This window comes from Rattus norvegicus, chromosome 3 (assembly GCF_021556685.1).
Source record: "Rattus norvegicus strain SHRSP/BbbUtx chromosome 3, alternate assembly SHRSP_T2T, whole genome shotgun sequence".
Classification (NCBI taxonomy): Eukaryota; Metazoa; Chordata; class Mammalia; order Rodentia; family Muridae; genus Rattus; species Rattus norvegicus.
In genome coordinates this window covers 120,552,718-120,573,920 of record NC_141536.1, presented here as the reverse complement: position 1 = coordinate 120,573,920, position 21,203 = coordinate 120,552,718, and the positions used below count along the sequence as shown (strand labels likewise).

At 44.3% G+C, this 21,203-nt stretch overlaps 1 protein-coding gene across 2 annotated transcripts; it reads right to left on the bottom strand.

The window, feature by feature from the left end:
* Positions 1-657: 657 nt before the first annotated feature.
* On the bottom strand, positions 658-10,523 carry Bmp2 (bone morphogenetic protein 2). 2 transcript variants are annotated; one of them, NM_017178.2, is given in 3 exon segments: positions 1,823-2,679; positions 8,879-9,228; positions 10,281-10,523. In NM_017178.2, coding segments are annotated over 2 exon segments (1,185 nt in total). In that variant the 5' UTR covers positions 9,222-9,228; positions 10,281-10,523; the 3' UTR covers positions 1,823-1,837.
* Between the last annotated feature and the right edge of the window lie 10,680 nt (positions 10,524-21,203).

The following is a 21,203-nucleotide window of genomic DNA, read 5'->3' as shown; positions in this document are numbered from 1 at the left end:
GTCACTGCATGGAGATCCTTGGGAAGAATTTAATCATGACAGCCTGTCCCATCATAAGCACACTGCTCTCTAAGTCAGTTGTAAGGCACGGGTCGAGAAAGGAGGTGAGAAGTGGGTTTCACCCATGAAAGGGACACACACTCTGGAAACTGACCTGAAACACTGCCAGGAACGAGCACTGTTAGTGATTCCCCAGGCTGCAAACACAGCCACAAAGCCCTGCCTAGGTTTCACTTCCAACCTGAGCACTAGTTCTGCCAGGGCTGAGGGACCACTCTCCAGAGCCTTATCTGCCTTCACTCTGTCGGGCATCTGGCCAGTTGGCGATGTGCTTCAGAAGCTGACCGCAGACACTCTCTAATTTCTTTGGCACTGTGGCCTCTGCTGCATGGCATATCACCTCTGGAACTTTACCTTGAGTTCTGCACGCTTTGCTTTGATTTAGGCACCGACTTTTCCTCACTATGTTTTCCTCCCTGCTCATGAAAACTACTAACTCATTGGTAAGTCCTTTGGTCCAAATGGGGTTTGCTTGCAAATCTCCAACCATTTAAGTCACGCCTCCCCCCCACAACCTTGACATCATTCACCTCAGAAATGAAAATGCAAACACGGGCAGACACTTTAAACACAAACACACCATTTGCTCTCACGGGGTAGGTTTTATAGGATGAAATGCCAGAATTTTGATATTTATTATCTGAGACAGGTTTAACATTTGGAGACATATGTTCAAACACATATCCCTAGAAAGAAAAGCAAGCTGATAGGACAGAGAACAGGGTGTAGGCAGGAAACACGTGCTCAATTTTGCTGCGTGTCAGGCAACTGTAGAAAATTGGGTGCTTTGGAGAATAAAGAGCTTGCTGCTAGGGTAAACACAAAATACAAGTCAATTTCCACTTCTTTATGAGGGCCACAAGATAATCAATTGTACATATATATGACTACAATGTTAATAAAGAAGAAATATTATATATTTTATTTAGTACTTTGGCCAGATCAGCCCCCTGGAAAGGATCATAGGTTTAAGAAAGAACAAGAGGCCATCATCACTTCCTGACATGGTCACAGTTTTCTTAATTACTTCCACTGGTTCTGCTTTGTTCTTTCTGCAGGGAGGGCGGCAAGAGCTTTTCTATCAGATCAGTAATGTCTGGTTCTTATCCAAATATTCCCCCTAATAAGAATGAAAGTTCTCACGGATTGGACAACCACTCTGCAACATTCCTGAGAATTGAATAATATAATAATCTTGAAAGTCAGCAGAGTGGATTATCCTTTTTTTTTTCTTTTTTGGATTTGAACTTGTGAACTTTAACAGTAGTGCTGCAAAAAACAGACAGCAAATGTGCAAGCACTTTGCTCAGTAACCTTCCATGTAGACTTTGCATCTTAAATACACACAACTGAAAAACTACAATTATTTTTGAAAATTATATACAAACCCGATATTTCTTCTGATTACATATAAATACAAATTAACTATTTTTTCTCCTAAAAAGTGGTTATAATAGTAAATAAATACAAAATAACTCTGACCATTATACTTCATGTGCTGGAGTTGAACCCATATAAAATGTACAACTAAATACATTTTAAATCTTTAAGGAATAATTCTCTGATTAAAATATTTGTTTTCCCAACTTATTTTCGTAGATATAAATATATTTTCAAAATAGCTGTGTTTTTTTTTTCATTCCATTCCATAAATAAAGTCTTCATTGGGAAATATTAAAGTGTCAGCTGGTTTTTTTTTAGGGGGAGAGGGGGTGAGTAGGTTTTTTCTTTTTCTAAAATATATATATTTATTTTTTATTTATTTGTTCTTGCTGTGCTAGCGACACCCGCAACCCTCCACAACCATGTCCTGATAGTTTTTTAGCACAACCTTTTCGTTTTCATCTAGGTACAACATGGAGATTGCGCTAAGCTCAGTGGGGACACAGCATGCCTTAGGGATTTTGGAATTCACAGAGTTTACCAGAGTCTGCACTATGGCATGGTTGGTGGAGTTCAGGTGATCAGCCAGGGGAAAAGGACATTCCCCATGGCAGTAAAAGGCATGATAGCCTGGAGGGGCCACGATCCAGTCATTCCACCCCACATCACTGAAGTCCACATACAAAGGGTGCCTTTTGCAGCTGGACTTAAGACGCTTCCGCTGTTTGTGTTTGGCTTGACGCTTTTCTCGTTTGTGGAGTGGATGTCCTTTTCCGTCGTGGCCAAAAGTCACTAGCAGTGGTCTTACCTGAGACCAGCTGTGTTCATCTTGGTGCAAAGACCTGCTAATCCTCACATGTCTCTTGGAGACACCTGGCTTCTCCTCTAAGTGGGCCACTTCCACCACAAACCCATGGTTGGTGTGTCCCTGTGCTGTCCATCGCATCACAGCCGGGGTGACATCAAAGCTCTCCCACTGACTTGTGTTCTGAGTCACTAACCTGGTGTCCAATAGTCTGGTCACAGGAAATTTTGAGCTGGCTGTGGCAGGCTTTATAATTTCATAAATATTAATTCGGTGCTGGAAACTACTATTTCCCAAAGCTTCCTGCATTTGTTCCCGAAAAATCTGGAGCTCCGCAGATGTGAGAAACTCATCAGTAGGGACAGAACTTAAATTGAAGAAGAAGCGTCGGGACGTTTTCCCACTCATTTCTGGAAGTTCCTCGATGGCTTCTGATTTGATCAACGTGGAGAGAAAATGGAAAAGCATTTGGTAAGAATTTAGTAACTTAATTCCTTATGAGCATTTCAAACTTCAACGCATGGCTTAAGTTCAACTACATACAAATTTGCAACCAGAAATTAAAAATGTCAGACCTTAGAGATACAGTGTCTGCCCTCTGTCCATGACCCTGGGTTTACTGCTTAACACTATAAAGAAAAAAAAAACGGAGTCTCTTTTTCCCTTTTCTATATGGCCACATTAACTTTGCAATTCCTATGCTTTTAATCTAATATATGAGCATAGCTTCTAGGTAACTATAATAGTAGAGGAAATAGTGAAACGCTTCTCTGGAATTCACAGACTTTAAGGGGGGAAAGTCAGCACTATAGTTAGTAGAGGGCTAATGACTGAGGAGTTGAGGAAATTACTGCATTTCTTAACTAAGAAAACGAGCTTTAATGTCAATCCCTTAAGCGCCATTTGCAAGCATTACTCTACAATTTAGATGATTTACAAATCTCAATATACAGATTTCAGCCCCTTAATTAAAGACCCTGAAATTCAACATCACTGATGACATTTTGCAAAGCACACCCTACCATTTTGCTCATAACTCTAGAGACAAAGGCATTCACAGGGATATAAAGTTCTTCAGAAAGGTATGGGGTGGCACTGGGACACTGTAGCAATTACCAATAAAGAACTTCAGGAGAAATCACTTCCTACTTCCTGTTCTCTTGCATCTATCTCATTCTCATTCAAAATAACTTCTATGTTGATAGAGCAGTTCTTAGACTTTGGCCTGCACATTGGTTGGTCTGGGAAGACGCTTGAGGGCCTGCATTTCCATCAAGCTCTTAGGCAAAAGATGCTGCTTGTTTGTGGACCACACAGTGTCAGGGTTTAAAAGGATGTTTCTCATATTCAAGAGTATATTGATGAAGGAGTAGACTTGTAATGCACCTTTCCTAGAAGAGGCCTTAGTGTTGGCCAACACATTAGGATCCAGGCTCTGGTAAGCTAGCCAGGGACTCAAGAAGGAGTCTTTTAAAGCTCTTCTATTTGGATATGAAGACTACTAGGCCAAGCTGAGCTTCATTCATAGTTCCCTCACATCTGCTTGCCAAAAAGTTCTTGGCAATACCTTTGGGGAGCCATTTATGTTCTGAACTCCACTATCAGCTAATGGTACTTTAGGGCAGGGACATTCCTAGAAAGTATGATGGACTGTATTTAGCTTCTTTTATAAAAAAGCCTTTCATTGCCATTCTGGTGTCCCTTCATGCTTCTGCCTAAGGCACTTCTTCGATAGAAAATGTAAAACAGTAGCAACATCCCCTAGACCCTAATCACAGCAAATCACATTGGCACCTTCTGCCTTTGGCACAGTGATGTGCACATTAATTCCTGTACAGGCAGAGTATAAAGGCCAATTACCCAGGTCCTTCCACAAATTGCTACATTGGTCACCAACAGGACTCAAAAAATCATAATGGCAACCAAATCCTGGAATCCCGATCCACAAACAAAAAACAAAACAAAAAGCAAACAAACAAAAAACAAAAACAAATGGAGGAAAAGTAACAATCATGAGCACACACACATGTACACAGACACATCCAAGACAAGAAGACAAAAGGGAAGAGGTAATCCCCTAGATAAATAATAGAGGCAGGTCACTGAAGTCACAGAGAAATATCTTTCCAAGAAATAAAACTACTAAGTTTGGACCACATGAAACTTGTCATCTTTCAACTGGAAGCATAAAAACAGCCACTCCCTGTGGCCTATCACCCTGGGGGTAAGAAATATTTTCCAGACAGAATAAGTGGCCTTCACACAGAGGAGAACAATATAACCAAGAGTAATGACAAAGACCCATCTCTGTCTTTCAGCAGCATCTCCACCAGCCTAAGCCTTGGAAGATCTTATCCCATCCTTATACCAAGTTATCAAATGTGACTGTTTATTGAAATGATACATAGAAGCCAAGAATTTAGAGAAGACCTCAACACAGGAAGCCGACTGACCAGGGGTCAGGACACACAACACCTTTTCTACTTCAAGGGACAAGTTTCAACCTCTTCTTGAGGGTGGGAAATTGAAAATATCTTTTAAATAAAGAAAATTATAGGAAAAGACCTCGACAAACGATCACAGCAAGCCTGGGGTTCTGAAAATACAGAGTAGGTAATGTACACTTTTTGGAGGCTGGAATAGCTGTTAATTCTCTGTAAATATCCCTTGTTGAATCAGCTGAACTTGCTAAGTGATTTCAGGATTCTGACCTGTCTCCAACCTGAGTATCAGCCTCCTAGCCCTAAACAAACTGCAGGAAAGGGAAGTAAGTGGGGGCAGCCATGCCATTCTAGTCTCTTCTAGAAGCTAAGCCCACACTCAATGTTCTCCACTATGTTGATTATTCCTCTACCTCAAAATAACCCAAAAGATATGGCTAGGGCCACTTCCTAGAAAAATGAATAATATGAAATAAAAATGTCACCACAAAACATTAGTGGCTGTGCTTGCTTGCTTTTCTTCCCTCCCTCCCTCCCTCCCTCCCTCCCTCCCTCCCTCCCTCCCTCCCTCCCTCCCTCCCTCCCTTTTTCCCTTCCTTCCTTCCCTCCTGTTATCTTTCTCTCTCTCTCTTTCTTTCTTTCTTTCTTTCTTTCTTTCTTTCTCTCTCTCTCTCTTTCTTTCTTTCTTTCTTTCCTTCTTTCTTTCTTTCTTTCTTTCTTTCCTTCTTTCTTACTTTCTTTCTTTCTTTCTCTTTTTGCCAAATCTGGTGCCATCACCTTTCTATGAAGTCTCTTACAAGAAGCACATTGAGGGAACAGTGGTTTTTCTCCATTTTGTGAGTGAAACAGTTGAGAATTCAGAGTGCTTATGTGACTTAGTTCACAGAACTGTTAACTGGCGTGCCCTGCAAGGCCCAAGTTCTAGCCATTGGGAGATATTATCTAATGTAAGAGAGACCTAAAATCCCAAGCAACAGTCCAAATCACTAGGAATTGGCACCCGACACCATGGAAACTGCAGAATGAGTTTTGCCTGGAAGACACCAAACATACTGCTCAGCACCCTTTAGATGCAGACAGAGCTAAAGGAACAGAAAAACTGAAGAGATGCAGCCAAATGGGACACCAGGCCTTGTTTAGATCCTGCTCTCTGTGGCTCTTGCTTGCCCTAGAGTAGGGTGAGTTTCATTTCAAAAGTTATCATTAAGCTTGGGGGATTTTGCAACACTTTTTGGACAGAAAACATTCCTCCATCAAAACAACAACAGGCCTAAGGCTATTCCAGACCAGCAGCTGCATCTCACCGCTGCAACGAGATTCAAGGAGCTTTGGGACAGACTGTGATTTTTTTCCGGAATAAGATAAATGGCATGCCAAAGAGGAAGGAAGAAAAGGCTTAAAACACACAGAATTAAGGTTTAATTTTTAAGTCAACAAAGGAAGTGGTGGGAAAGGGAAACAGGGTCTAGTAGTCACCAGCAACCTGACTAGGTCTCTGTTCTCCTCATCACAGGCCCTATAAGGGGACCTTGTAGGTCCAGGAGGGATTCTCTAACGACCAAGGGAAATGTCCCAAGGTACATGTAAAGAGGACAAAAGCAGCTTGGAGAGGAGTCAAGAGGTATTCAAAGCATCCGCTGACAAACAAGAGACACTGAGAACATCAGTGGCAAGGAACACTGCACACTGAGGAACTGTTTTCCCCACAGGGTCTTTGTGAGCACACTAACACAGCCAGAAGTAGATGGGAGCCTTCCTGGGTGTCTGCATTCAAACCCATGCTGGCATGGTGGATGGACCATGCTTTCTTCATCACAAGACAGAGTTGTGCCTTGAAATGTCCTAGCCTGCGGCTATTTTCTCTCCCTCTTTGAAAACTTTAGTCACAGGGCCACATCGTTTGTTAGTTACAAAAAGAAAAAAGAAAGACTATGTTCTCCATAGTCAGAAGAACCAGCATGAGATCCTTCTGTATATGATCTGCCACTAAAGGGGAAGTCTCTATGGGGCCAATGGAGTCAAGCAATTTCCAACTGTTTTCCAATGGCAGCCAGTTCGGGAAGGTCTTCAGTGACCTTGGGGTGGGAATTCAGCAAAGTCTGGACTCTCCTGGATAAAATCTATGGTAAAATGCTCTTAATGTTCAACAGGAGATTTTGTCTGGAAGAATCTACTGAAAGACTACCATGGTATGTCTTGTCTCATGCCATTCTAGCATTTACGAAGAAGCCTACCAAGTAACACATGGCTTATTAAGGTTTTTCAGTGGCACAAGGATGCTTAGAAAAACTAAACTCTAGGCTACTTAACAATGTGAACAGTCTTCCCATATGCCGTGTGTACCTGATGATGACTGAAAAGAAATGGTTTCTGAGATTTATGGTAAAAATCACATCTGATTGCACCAAGATATAAAGTCAGTGCAAGTTTATTTTAAGCAGGTCGATAACTTCTATACAGTTTTACACCAGAAAAACCACTTTTAAAAATACAATTTTTCTTGTGAACGGAAGCTCACTAAGTTTTAAAATAAGACACCTAGATAGCGTTTTGCCTGTGTTTTTATCAAGCCACTTCCAAATGAAGACTGAGAATATGTAGATTTTATTGACAAACCTTACATTCAATTGGATTTTTGAGTTTTAGTTGACTTAAATGATGCTTTTAGCTTAGTTAAGATAAAGATAAAATAACTCGTTCATTTTTTTTTACAGGTAAAGAATAATTTTTTTCACATTAGAAAATACTAATAAATAAACAAATACACGAATAAATTGTTTTCCTGCTCTATCTCCAAAGGCAGTGGGAAAAACAGCTGTGCTGGCTAGTGGTTTTGTTTGTTTGTTTTGATCTACAAAACATTTTCCAATAAATATTAACCCAGAAAGATTAGCTTAGCCCTGGGGACGGGGGCTGGGGGTGTACATTCTGGAATCTCCCTCTCTCAGCAAGCAGACCCTAAGGAGCAGAATAAGGTCTCACTATCTTTCAATACTGAACGTTGTCCCCAGAAAACCTTAGACACCAGTTTCTAGTGCCCTTCATAACCATTGGCTGCCTCAAGGAAGATACACCCCTTGCTATGTGACCTGCCGGTGGCTCTTTTTCCTATTATCAACCAGACTTCTCAAAGTTTGAGTCATCCCTTATTGGGGATGGGGGTTGGGCTGCCATTTCAGAGCATAGATTTCTACTTAAAATGTATCCTCTCAAGAAAGGCAAAGCGAAGCTTTAAAAAGGGAACTTCTCTCCTAGCTCCCCATTGTTCTATAAATTGCAGCTCACTGACAGACAACTCTGAATTCTTCTAGAACTTGAAGGAACTGATATCCTATTGAGATTGCATTAAACCAAAAGCACATTTAAAGTGACACACACGGAATTGAACTGAGGCACGATTATTATTATTATTATTATTATTATTATTATTATTATTTTTACTAACTGCTATAAGGACATTGGCACAAGAGACTTCAATAGGCCTCTACAGCATGTCTTACCCACTAAATCTCCTTCCGAAGAAATAAACATTACTCTACCTTGGGAAACCATACTCATATCGTATTTTTTTAAAAATTCCATTACCTTGTCTAGGAAGGTAGCAGGCAGTGGGAGAAAATGCTTTTATCTGAAGGCTTGACCTGTCTCCACTTGGAGACTTAAGAGTTAAGCAGGAGAAAGGAAGGTCATTGGGGAAACAGTATGATGGATTGTGGAATTGATCTCCCACGGGGATTAGATAGGGATTCAAAAATCTTTCAAATGAGGCCCAGATGAACAGCAAATTTGAATGCTTTGGGGCCCTGGATTTGATTTGTTAATACTACCTCTGCCTAGCTTAAAACTCCAGCCTGAACACAAGCCACAGATCTGAGCTTCCACACAGATTTAAGGAGCCCCAACTCCCTGCCTTCTGTGAAATTCTCCCACAATGAGCTGACAAGGGGCTAGCCAGTCTCTCACCCTCTTCCCCATCACTCGATTTCCCTCCAGTTCTAGTGGGGAGGAGTCTGTCTGCTGGCCACCTGCCAGGAAAAGGGTGCGGACTCACCAGTGGGGAATCCCTGGCTCGGGGCCACAGAGGGGACGGTACAGAAGCCGAAGGACCGTCCACTGTGCTAGCGGAGGCCCGGGCTGCCCACTGAGTCTCCGCCCGCTGTCCCCGCCCCGCCACCCGCCGCCCGCTCACCTTCGTGATGGAAGCTGCGCACGGTGTTGGCGCGGCTGGCTGCCCTCTCCAGCCGGTGGTCTGGGGCGGGCGCTCCTGGCTGGCCCGAGTGCCGGCGGTACAGGTCGAGCATATAGGGGGGCACCACGACGTCCTTGCTGGGGGTGGGTCTCTGCTTCAGGCCAAACATGCTGAGCAGCCTCAACTCAAACTCGCTGAGGACGTCGTCCGAAGGCCGGGACAAGGGGCGGCCGGATGCCCCGGCGAACTTCTTGCGGCCCAGCTCCGGAATGAGGCCGGCCGCGCCGCCCAGGAGGACCTGGGGAAGCAGCAACACTAGAAGACAGCGGGTCCCGGCCACCATGGTCGACCTGCGGACAGGGCCGACGTGAGTCACCCACGTTCCCCGCCCAGTCCTCCGCCCGCCCCCGCGGCCCCGGCTCCCACAGGGCTCGCTGGCCTTCTCCAGGATGCCCTCCTGGCATGTCATCCAAGCTACAGCCTGGATGATCAAGAGGATGAAGAACCCCTAAGTCCCAGCCGGACTTCTCACTTGGGGCTTGGTCTTAACTCCCAATTTAAAAAAGAAAAATCAATGACTGTCTGTCACCTTTTCTTGTGACACTAGCTAGTAAAGCCTGTGTCAGGAAGCTGGGAACCCATAGATTGTTCGGACACTGCATCCCTTACAACTATACTGCACAGCGTTCATTTGCACATAAACAGACACAAATGCACAAGTGACTTCCTTAGAGGCGCCGTATAGAACTTCCTGGTAGATTGTAGATTCAGAAAGCGGTAAACTAAAGATTAATACTAATGACGCCACTTGCAAGTCGTGGCCTACGCCCCTAACTTCAAGGTTGACCCACAGGCCACTCTGTCCCCTTCTCCAGACCCCTGTGCAGTCAAGAAATCCATGCACCTTTCTGCAATGACCTAAATAGATAGTGTCTATAAATGCACGTGTAAGCTGTGACACATCCGCACAGTCAGTAAACACACACAAAAAGAACCCCGACTTTTAGTAGCTTCCTAAATGGGACCTAGTTCTTAAGGATAGCGAAGGATCTCTAAGGCTTGGAGTGCTGGTGGGCAATGAACTAGTGAAATCCACCGGCCATACTCTCTAAATGGATTTCTGCAATTTGGGGGCGGAGGAGGGGGTAAAGCCCAAAACAGCCCTGATAATGTATTTAAAACTGGGGAGGAGGAACGGGCTGAAAGGAGGTCGCAGACCAGGTGGGCAAGACAGAGGGATCTGGGGTTCAGAGTGCCTGACCCCTCTAGGGATCCGCTCGCTGCACGTGCACCGGGAGAGGGTATGTTTACGTCCACTCCACCGGTCCTCCGAGGCGCCCAGCGCCGCCGGGCGGGAAGCGGTGTCACCCGCCAGCCCTGGGTCCGGGCCCGTGTCCTCTACCTTTAGGAGACCGCAGTCCGTCTAAGAAGCACTAGGGGGCACGTCCATTGAGAGAGTCTCCACATGGAAAAAGCTCTGTCCGAGGGACCTGGAGCAGCGACTGGGCTTCTGTTGCCTTTCTTCACCTCCTCCTTCTCCGGGTGTTCTCCCCGAAGGGAACCGTGTCTTGGGGTGGCCCAGCCGGCCAAGGAACAGAGAGGTGACCGGGCTGGAGGCGGCGGCAAGACTGGATCCGCCGGGCGAGGACACCGGCGCGAAGTGGGGAGCCCAAGTCACTCTCCCGACAAGTTCAAGAAGTCTCCAGCCAAGTGCTGACACACAGCCTCAAGCAGGGGGAGGAGTGCGGGGCAGGGACGGGGAGGGAAGGCTGAGGCAAGGCTGCTGCTGTCGTCTTCCTCAGGGACCAGCGCTGGCGGGGCGCGGGGCCGGCTCCGGGACTCGCCGGGCGAGGGTCGGACGTTCTGCGTTAGCTGGGCCGCGACCCATGGCTCGGGGCAGCCATCGTGGGCGACGCCGGGTCCCGGCAAGGGCGCAGCGAAGATCTGGGTGGCGGGCGGGCCGCCACTCCGCATCCCTCAGCCTGACTCTGGCGCACCCCCATCAGCGCTCGCCAGCGGAACCCGCACGGCTGCGGCGTCCCGGCGTCCTGGGGCTCATTCTCGAGACAGTCCAGCCGCGCGTCCCCGGCTGCCAAACCGGGTGACCTCACGCTCCGAGCCCTCGGGCCAAGTGTCTTTTGTGGCAGCCTGGGGTCCGATCACTCTTCCTGCTCGCCTCGGGCGCTCACTCTCGTGTCGGAGTAGCCCAGCGTTGAGGGTAAGACTGTGCTCCGGACTCCCGGCTCTTAGCGTCGGTCCGCGACTCTGGCTTCTCCCAGACAGCTGAGGCCACAGAGCCGGGCGCGCACAGTTCGCAGCTCCAACCGGTGTCGTGCCGGCCCCTCGAAGCCCCGGGTGACCCTCGCGTCGCTCGCCCTGAGGGCGTCCGATGGCCGGTGTGGGCTAGGGAGGCTTCGTCCCGAGCTGCCAATCCCGGGCGGGCTGTGGGAAGCGCAGCGGCGGGCGCAGTGCGAGCCGGGCTCTGCGCGGCAGGGCGAGGACTCCGGCGGCGACGACGGAGGCGCCGTGGCGCGGCGCTCGCGGCTTTTAAAGGAGACGCCGCCTGCCGGCTCCCTCCCGGCCGTGGCCGAACACCTCCCCCTCGGAGGCGCAGCGCGCTGGGGATCCCCGGGCGGGCGGGAGCAGCGCGCAGGGGTGTGGACGGCGCGCCCTGAGGGGCGGCCGCGGCGGGGCGGGGCGGGGCGAGCGCGCGGCCGCTAAGGGGTCGCGTCCCGGCTGAGTGTAAAGCAGACCCCCGGGACCAGGATTCGTGCCCCAGATGCCCGAGTTTAGGGCAAATTCAGGGTAGGCTTGCCTCTGAGTTCCCCCACTGGGCCAATATTCAACTTGAGTTTGAAGTTTTTAGGTAAGATCACATTAAAAAGAAGAACCTAGAAGTTATCAGACATGTTGGCAAAGATGTGAGCAAACGCTTCTCTGTTTTGAATGGTGAGAAGAAAATGTCAAGAAATAGCCAATACACATTCGAGTGTATTATTACATTTTATAAATATTCATACATTTATATGCGCCCATGTGCATATATAGTCAAATAAATGAATCTAATAAAAGATGTATATACATATATGTATTCATTTATGTAAATTATAAAAATGAGGGTACAGGTTCTGTACATAGATATACACATGTAAAGTGGATGTCCCCTCTAGTGTTTGTGTGTGTGTGTGTGTGTGTGTCTGTCTGTCTGTCCATGTGAGGGGACAATGGGAGTTAATAGAAGTTCTCTTTATAGAAACAATCACTTCCATACTTGGGCTATTTATCTCCCCTCCCCCACCCACCTACACCAGAGGCAGGTAACAAGACATTTCTGGTTTGAGACTTTTGAATTTTCTGTCTGGCCCTCTCCACTAGGTCTCCAGAAGCAAGACTCTGACTGTGGCTAAGCCACTTTTCTTCCTCAGCTGGAATGTCCCCAAAGCTGCTGATCCAGGATTCGTTTTGAACTCTTTCCACTTCTCCCTCATTTCAGGAGCCTTCATACATACCACCACCTTGTTGCCCACATGACCCCCAAAGCTATGGGCAGAACATTTCTGTGGAAGACCAGATTGGTAATACCAGGTTCTGAATCAGATCTTTCAAGTTTGCAAAGCAAAGACAGAGAAAAACCAGAAGGAGGGGCTTTAATAATCTATTATCCGTGTGTATTAGCTTTTCAGTTGGGAAGCTAAAATAACTCTAGGTTCTGCTCACCTAAATCAGATTAGCAACCCACAGAGGGAAATTAGGCCCTGGCTGTTTCTAGAGCTGTAAAGGGCAAATAAGGTACTTTGAAGGAAGGCTGCCTACTAGGAAAATTAAAGGAGAAGGAATAGATTCAGCAATCTGCAATCAGTTACTGTATTCCTTCTTAAGATGTGTTGTAGAAATTGTCACTCTAAATCGTGAGAGACCAAACAAGAAGGCAATAAAACACTCCACTCAGACATGTAAGCCAAAAGTGCTGATCGCTTCTGAAGCCATTTCCTTCCCTATCAAGTTTAATTGAGAAGTTAACAATTGCTTCTGTCATCGGGAAGACTTGTGGAGCAAAGCAAAACCTCCAAACATATATGAGATTTAAATCAGAAAGTTGCCTTTAATGAGGAAGAGAAAGTTGACAGCTGTTGGACCCACCCCAAGAAAAGATGAAAATGAAACCTTTGGGGATGACATCAACAATGCCGTGTAGCTTTGGGCCTTTGGAACTCCAGAAGCGGGAGTTTGGCCATTTATGATATCCTTAGTAATCAAGACTCTGAGATAAAATGGATGCCTCCGGACAGTTACTCCACCTTGGTGGTGCCTGGCGGCTTCTTTTTTGTAGGACATGCAACGGGAGAGGGGAGGTGCAGGCAGTTAAAAGCCTTTCCCAGGAACTTTCCTGAAGTTTGGCCCAATTTCTCTGAAGAGCACAACTGTTGTTTTTTAGAGATGGCTGCCCTCTTGTGGTGGAAATGAGCGTAAACGCATGGGACCCAGAAGTGGATCCAGTTTGAAAGAATTCTCTGTTCTTTGGAATACAAAATAGACGGTCATGGTCAGTCCGTTCTTCATGAAATAGAAATCGTAGAGAAGAAACAAATACAAAGGCGTTGCTTTTTTACTCTCTATGCTTCTTTACTCTCTATCCTTCCACCCACAACTAAGAATGTGTGGTTGGTTACTTAATAGTTCGAGGGGATAGTAGCTGTCTTCTCTGAGGACTTGCTTGATCTTACCAATTAAAAAGTTTTTCTTGGTATCTGTCAGTTCAGAAGTTGAGAGTATCTCTGTTTGTCATTTTTAGTGTATCTGTCAACAAGTGCGTAAAGGGTCTGAGTGGGGCAAGGCAGTATTGGGGCAAGATATGGTGAGAATAACAATTCTAATTTTTGTAGAAGGTCCAGACAAATCGTGTCAAAACACAGTCTATTCGCTAGGGTTCCGCATAAAGGAAGCTGGTGTTATTCTATTCTAGCTAGTTCTTGCCAGTTTTTCAAGAGATACCGGAAATCCTCATTTGTGTGTGGACATGACCTGGGATGAAATTAAGTACTTAAAGAGTCATACTTTGGCAACTTTTCCTTTAGCAGTTCAGCCCAGATAATGTTTAATTTTATTGCATCCTGCAGCTATTAGCATTCAGCATTGTTCCTACTAGGTGGACCATTATGCAAATTAACATTAAAATAATGATCCCCATGTATTGTAAAGGTCACAGCAGGCATGACATGAGCCATCTACCTTGTAATTGTCATTCCATTGTAACCTGTGGCAACTCCCCTGAGAAACCTCTTAGCCTGTGTATCATTTGCTGCTGATGTGACACCCAACCCTGGCTCTACTAACTCCTGGTTGAGATTCTTTCCTAGGAACCAGAAGTCACAGCCAAGAGTAGCATTTGCTCTTCCTAGGGCTTACCTATGTTGGATTAGCCACAGTAAAAATGATGGGTGGAGTGACATGTATGCCAAACTAGGCCAGGTTGGCCAAGTCACATTGTTCTAGACAGCCATCAAATCTTAATTACCATATAGCAATATACTTGCATATGTGACCAATGATATTAAAATGTTTTGCTATTCTATTATGTTATAAAGAGGAAACATAGAGAAGAGGGGAAAGGGGTAGTTACAATCTCCAAAGATAAAAGAAGTAATGTGTTTAAAAAGGAGTCAGTCTCAGTATTGATGTTTTTTTTACAGGTTAGCTATGGAGTGACAGTTTTCACCCAAAGCTTCTGTATTGAAGTACTCCCCCAGGATAAGTGTTCATAGATGTAGTTTTGGAGATGTGACTGGATCATAATGGCCAGTGGACTTATCCAATGACAAATTTCAAAACGTTTTTACTGGACAGAGACATAAGTGTTAGGGAATGGGGACGGGTTGATGGAGGTAGTCACTGAAGACAGGCTTTCAAAGTTCCTGCCTGTTGCTTCCTGGGGTCCTGCCTGTTGCTGCTTCCTGGTTTTGTCCTGTTATTCCTTCCCAGTTTTCTTCCTGTTGCCCATCCTAGGTTCCTTCCGGCTGCTCTCCTTGCTTCCTGGCCACCATGAAGTAAGAGGCCTTCTCGTCTATGTATCTCACCATCATGCTCTTCCTCACTTCAGGTCCAAAGAAAATGGAACCATGAACCATAGACTGAAATTCCTGAAAACATGAGGCAAAATAAATCATTTCTTCTTTTCAAACTGTTTTAGGTATTTGTTTCAGAACTAAAAGCAAAAGCAACAACAAAACCAGATCTACTAATACCACCCAGCCTATAAATCGTTACTGAGGATCTAGGATCTTCATGACACCATGTTACTTGGATCCAGTGCATAAAGACACATAAGCCCTGTCCATCATTTATTTAGGAGCCAGTGAAAGATGTATGGTATGTTCAGAGGTAAAGAAATATAAAGCATAAGACCTATGACGAGGGCCATTCGGGAGAGCAAAGAGTTGCTGAGCACCAAATGGGAAGCAGTGTGGACTTAGTAAGTCTGTAGCAAAGACAGGATGGCTGTGAACTGTCCACTGAAGGCTCACACTGAGTGCCTGGTCCGCATCTAGTGATGCGATTCCAGGAGATGGTAGTGTGGTAATGTAGGAGCATAAGAGATTGAGCCTCGATGGAGCAAGTAGGTCACTAGGGCAGTGGGCCTTAAGCTTTTGCATCCAGATTCCCAATGATCTGTGCTCCCTGCTCTGCTGAGATGTGCTCCCACCTTTTTTAGTCCTCTACCACTAAGACAGACTGTTTGCCTTTTATTGTGAGAGCCAAAATAGACCCTTAAATTGATTCCTGTCAGGTATTTCATTACAGCAATAAGTACCCGTGATAGCAGTATTTCGGGGAATATTCAGGTGAATGCAATGGCTGGGGACTGGGGAGTGAGGTTCAGTAGGTGACTACATAAGCAACACTAGCAGCGGAAATTTCATCAGAACTACTAATTATTAAATTTTAGATATAATTTCCCGTGTGTTATTTAATCCAATTTTTTACAAAATAATTCTGGGTGGGTGTTACTAACCATATTTTATAGATGAGGAAGCTGCTTAGAGAGTAAGCATCTTCCCCAAGGTCTCACGGTTAGCAGGCAGCTAGAATTGGTGTTTTTGCAATCATGATGATAATAGTCTCTCAATTCCATATAGTGGTAGCAAGCTGGAGTCAACACATTAGGTGAGTGAACCTAGAATGATGTACAAAGACAGTTTCAGTTTGGAGGGGGAGTTGGAATAGGCGTCAATCAATACTAGGAAGTACATTTATCCTCAGGGAAAACAGCAATGGTTCATTCTAGAGGGGAAGTTGAAACCAGTTTAACAATGGAATGGTGTATATAGTTGTGGGCAGTGTGAAGAGGAAAGGTACATGACTGTCAAGTCCCTTGGTCTGCTGGATCACAGGAGGGGCAATTACAGCTGAAAGACAGGCCTTGGCAGAAGTAGAGTGCCCTAAGCAGAGTAAATAAGTCAACCTGTCTGTCCTTCTCTTCTCAGCATTTGTGACTGTCTCCTATTGATATAATTTAACCACAAGGGCAAGAATATTAGGCATCTAGGCATCTACCGCTGTGTAACAAAAGATCGTAATCTTCCTGGCTGAATGCCTACTTATTATTTCACAGTCTCTGTAGGTCAGGCATCCAAGCACAGGTTAATTGGTTCTCTCAAGATCTCACAAGGCTGCAATCAGTGTTGCCCAGGGCTGCAGTGTCATTTGACACCCAAGCTCGTGTTCCAAGTACCTGTGGTTGTTGGCAGGATTCACTTTCTTCCAGGTCTAGAACTCATCCTTGATCACTTCTTTCAAAAAAAGAGCCAGCAGTAGACTCTCTTTTTTTTAGGGTTAGAATTATCTTTGCAAGTTTCACCTGTTGATCGTAGGCCTGTTCAGGATAATCTAATTTTGATTAACTCACCTTCAATTGACTACACATATGGAAATCTCTTCGTTATTACCACACAACGCAACCCAACAATGAGAGTAAAGCTCTGTCGCATTCACAGATACAGTTTACACTCACAGATAGGGAATGATGCAAAGTCTATATACCAGACACTCAGAATCCTACTCTCATCTGTAGAATTAGATGTTTCAGGTAAAGAACAAGATAAAGCCTGTATCTAGAAATACAAAAACAAGACTATCAGACATAACACAGTTGCAACAAAAGCATCATTAAGACCTTGTAGCTCTTGGCTGATCGTCTGAAGAGTATGAATCAAGAGTAATTATTGACCAGAGGAGTACCAATGATGGAGATGTCTATTATAAATCTAGCGTTTGTTAGTAGTCAGGGGAAGTAGGGAAACCATAGGTAAAGGACCAATGAGTAGCTTTGAAAATTATATGGACAGATTGTGTGTGTGTGTGTGTGTGTGTGTGTGTGTGTGTGTGTGTGTGTGTGTGTGTGTGTGTTGGGGGAGGGGTCCACACGAAAGTTGTCATGTAAGTTGGCAGGGCAGGATATGGGATATAGATGTGTGGCACAAATTTATGAGAGAGAAGAATCTGCAAGATTCCAGATGGCATAAATAAATAAATAAATAAATAAATAAATAAATAAATAAATAAATAAATAAACGGTGCCCAGATAGGTGTGATGAAAGCTCACAGAGAGACTTGGATCTAAATAGCCTCATAGAAATCTGGAACAGGTCATTAGACCGTACTCCAGAGCTCAGATTAGGGATCAAGCCATGGAACTGTAGATTCCTGAGACAGAGCCTGCCTGAAGAAGAGTGGATTGTTGAGAAGAGATGAAGGTGCTCCCAAGAATGTATTCAGAGAAGGAAAACAGTGCTGATGGCCATTTGTCTTAGAATGCATTTGATGCAAGTCTCTGGAAAGGCTAACATACTGTCCCAAATGATGTTGAGGACAGGGACCAGGGCACCCAGGGCCCAACTCTTTGGTGATGTTTCTAGGTCACTGATCAGGAGGAAGTAGGAGGTCACATGGAGTGAGGAAGACGTGCTGAGGAAACTGAACATAGGAACAGGAAGCTGGCAATGGGGACTCAGTGGGAGGGGGTTGGGGACCTGGAAAACTAGAATGGGAATTTAACTGATAACTAGAAAAAATGCAGTGCTTCAAGAGGCCAGTTTTCAACTTAACTATAAATGTGATCAAATCCTTCTCCATATAAAGATCTATCTTTAAATAGATCTGGCAAAGGCCCTATACCCATGCTTTTAATATAGAGACAAATCTTTACTCTCATTGGTTTCTTTACAATCAGCTCTTATATAGAAACCCATTATTGACGTTTTGTTTGAATGTAGAAACTAATGGTATTTTTCACTTTAACAATTCAAGTTTAAAGTAACTTTCTGCCTGACATATTGGGTCACTTTCCCAGCCTTTCTATTCCTTAGTGAACAGAGCTATACCTGTGACTCTTTACAAATGAAGGTCTCAGCTAGAGACAGTTGCTGTGGCTGGATTTTTCATTGAGCCTTACAGTAGTTCTGAGAAAGCTCATCACTTCCAACATAGATGTCAGATTCTCCAGAAAGTTCATTATTAAATAGGATTAGAGTAGTGCCCTATTTCCTATGAAGACAAAGATTTTCTAAGGAAATAACATTTATCTGGAAAATTTTTAGTTCTGATCCACATTGAATATTATATATTTTCTAGGTCTTTGAACTGAGAGCTAATAGAAAATAAGTCAAATGAGCAAATGCACTTGTTTTAGGAAATATGATTGCATGTGGACCCCGTTCCCCTAACTGGCTTGCCTTGTCTGGCCTCAATGAGGGAAGATGTATCTGGTCCTGCAGTGAGTGATGTATTTATGTGAGGAAGGGGAAGGATGGGTTACCCAGGGCTGTGCTCTCCCTTCTCAGAGGAGAATGGGTGGGCAAGGATCTTCAAGAGGATAGGACTAGGAAGAAAGGAGGGAATGGGTATTGGGTTCCCTCAATTGGAGTGAATAAATCAATAAATTAAGAACAAATGAATAAAAATTTAAATTTAGGAAATAAGATTTTGTTTCAGTCTAAACTGGTCTTGAGAGACCCTCCAGTGCACAAGACCTTCACCCTGGGTGATTTCCCAAGGGTTCTCCATGGAGACAGTAAGAGTGGGCCTTTTTAGAGGTAACCATCTGACTTTTGTCAGACTCATGTTCATTCCTCTTTCTTATCTTATTATTGTTGTCCTGTGTCCAGTTCCACTTCTACACAAATCAATCTTGGTCTCCCAGTGTTTCCATTTTGGTTTGTCAATAGGGAGACATACTGGTCAGTTCTTTAAATGGGTCCGTGTTTTAGAGAAGGGGCTGGCATAAGCTAATAGGATAGAAGAGGGCCTGTAAACAAGGGCAGTGCCAGAAACCTAGGCATCCGCTTAGTCCATCTCCTCATGTTCCTACGTCTCACCCGATCCCTCTCTGTGAAACTCTGACCAATCACTGTCAGCCAAACCAAGTTTGCTTGAGAGTCCCACCACTCAGTGTGAACTTTTAAAAAGTATTATTCAATGCTGCCTGTCTGTGGAGTCAAACTGCAGTAAAGCCTTAAAATATTTTTTAGTTTATTTTTATTTACCAGCTATAACGATTCTATAGTTTTCCCTCTCATATACATTTATTTGAAAAATTAAGGACTATCAGGGAATTGACATCTAATTAGGCCCCTTCTTTGACTGCAAGCTATTAATATCTGCAATTTTAAAATAAATCAATCAAAATAATTATTAACTGAATTCACAGAGTATATCCGAGCTGTTGAAATGATTTCTGAACATATTATAAAACATAGTCAGTTTATTTCACTCTAGGGGAATATTGCTTTATTTGTTGATTGGCTTTTGCTTTGGTGTGTGTGTGTGTGTGTGTGTGTGTGTGTGTGTGTGTGAGTGTGTGTATGTGTGTGTATGTGTGTGTCTTTGTGTGTGTCTTTGTGTGTGTCTTTGTGTATGCGTGTGTGTGTATGTGTATATATGTGTGTGTATGTGTGTGTGTTTGTGTGTGTATGTGTATATATGTGTGTGTTTGTGTGTGTGTATGTGAGTGTATGTGTGTGAGTGTGTGTGTATGTGTGTGTGTATGTGTGTGTATGTGAATGCATGTGTGTGTGTATGTGTGTGTGTATGTGAATGCCTGTGTGTGTGTGTGTGTGTGTGTGTGTGTGTGTGTATGTATGTATACTTGGGTGGAGATGCCTGAGGTTGGTTTCTCAGGAACCATTTTCCTTGCTTTCCAAGACCAGGTCTCTTACTAGAGTCAGGTCTCTTACTAGAATCTGGGATTGCTGACTTAGCTCAGCTAGTTGGCCAGTGAGCTATCAGGATCTGCCTGCCTCTGCCTCCCCAGTGCTGGGATTACTGTTTCCACACAGCCAGTTTCTGACACGGCTACTGAGACTTAAACCTGGATTCTTATGTCTGTAACACACACTTACCAGCTAAATTATCTTCTTAGTCCCAACAGCCAGTTTATAAATGAAACTTTGGTGATTCGCACAGTGGTTATAAAGGTTCTTTGTGAGTGATTGACCTTATTATGCTTACTTTTAATAAATAAGACAAATTTGCCTATGGGAGAGGTGTTAGAAGCCAAGAAATAAAATAAGGCTAAGTTATCAGTAGAGAAAATGAATCTCCCCGTAGTAAATGCTACTATTCTTACAACTCGGCACTTAGGAATTTAGCTTTAAAATGGGGGAAATAAGCTTTTCAGTATCAGAGGACATTTGCCTATCAACCAAGGGGCCATGAGTTGGTTTTTTGGAGAATTTTTAAATGATTATTTGCTCTTTCCAAAAATCAACCACATGGGAAAATAGCACAGCTGTAGGCTCTGTCCCCTCCAGGTTTCCTCACTGAGAATGATTTGCATGTCTGTGCAATTCCTACAATCTGGTGGACCCAAAAAATGTCTCCTACTCCTGGCAACCTATCTCTCAACTGCCAGGTATCTGCTTCTGTCCTTAGGATCATCATGGACTGGACAGGCTGAGAATTCTACTCACCTTGGCTACTCATTACTCTAGTGAGAGAACTTTGCAAAGCTTTAAATTTCAGTTTCAAAACCACTTTGGTTCAACAGCAGCGGCCTAAGAGAATTACTTTGACCACTAAGTCTTGGTAGAAAAGCACCTTGGGGGATTAAAAAATTTTGCTTAGTGAGACATTTAAATGCTCCTCTTTTCCCAACTACTGTGGTTTTTTTCCCCTTGAGAAAAACCTGAGTGGGTATATATGACCTATGACATTTTTCAGAAGTGTCTTTCTTTTGAGGGGGAGAACACTGTTTTGCTGCTACTCTCTCAACTGTAGCCCAGGTTGGCCCCAACTGTGCAGTTCTTCTGTGTTGGCCCTAAGTGGTAGAATT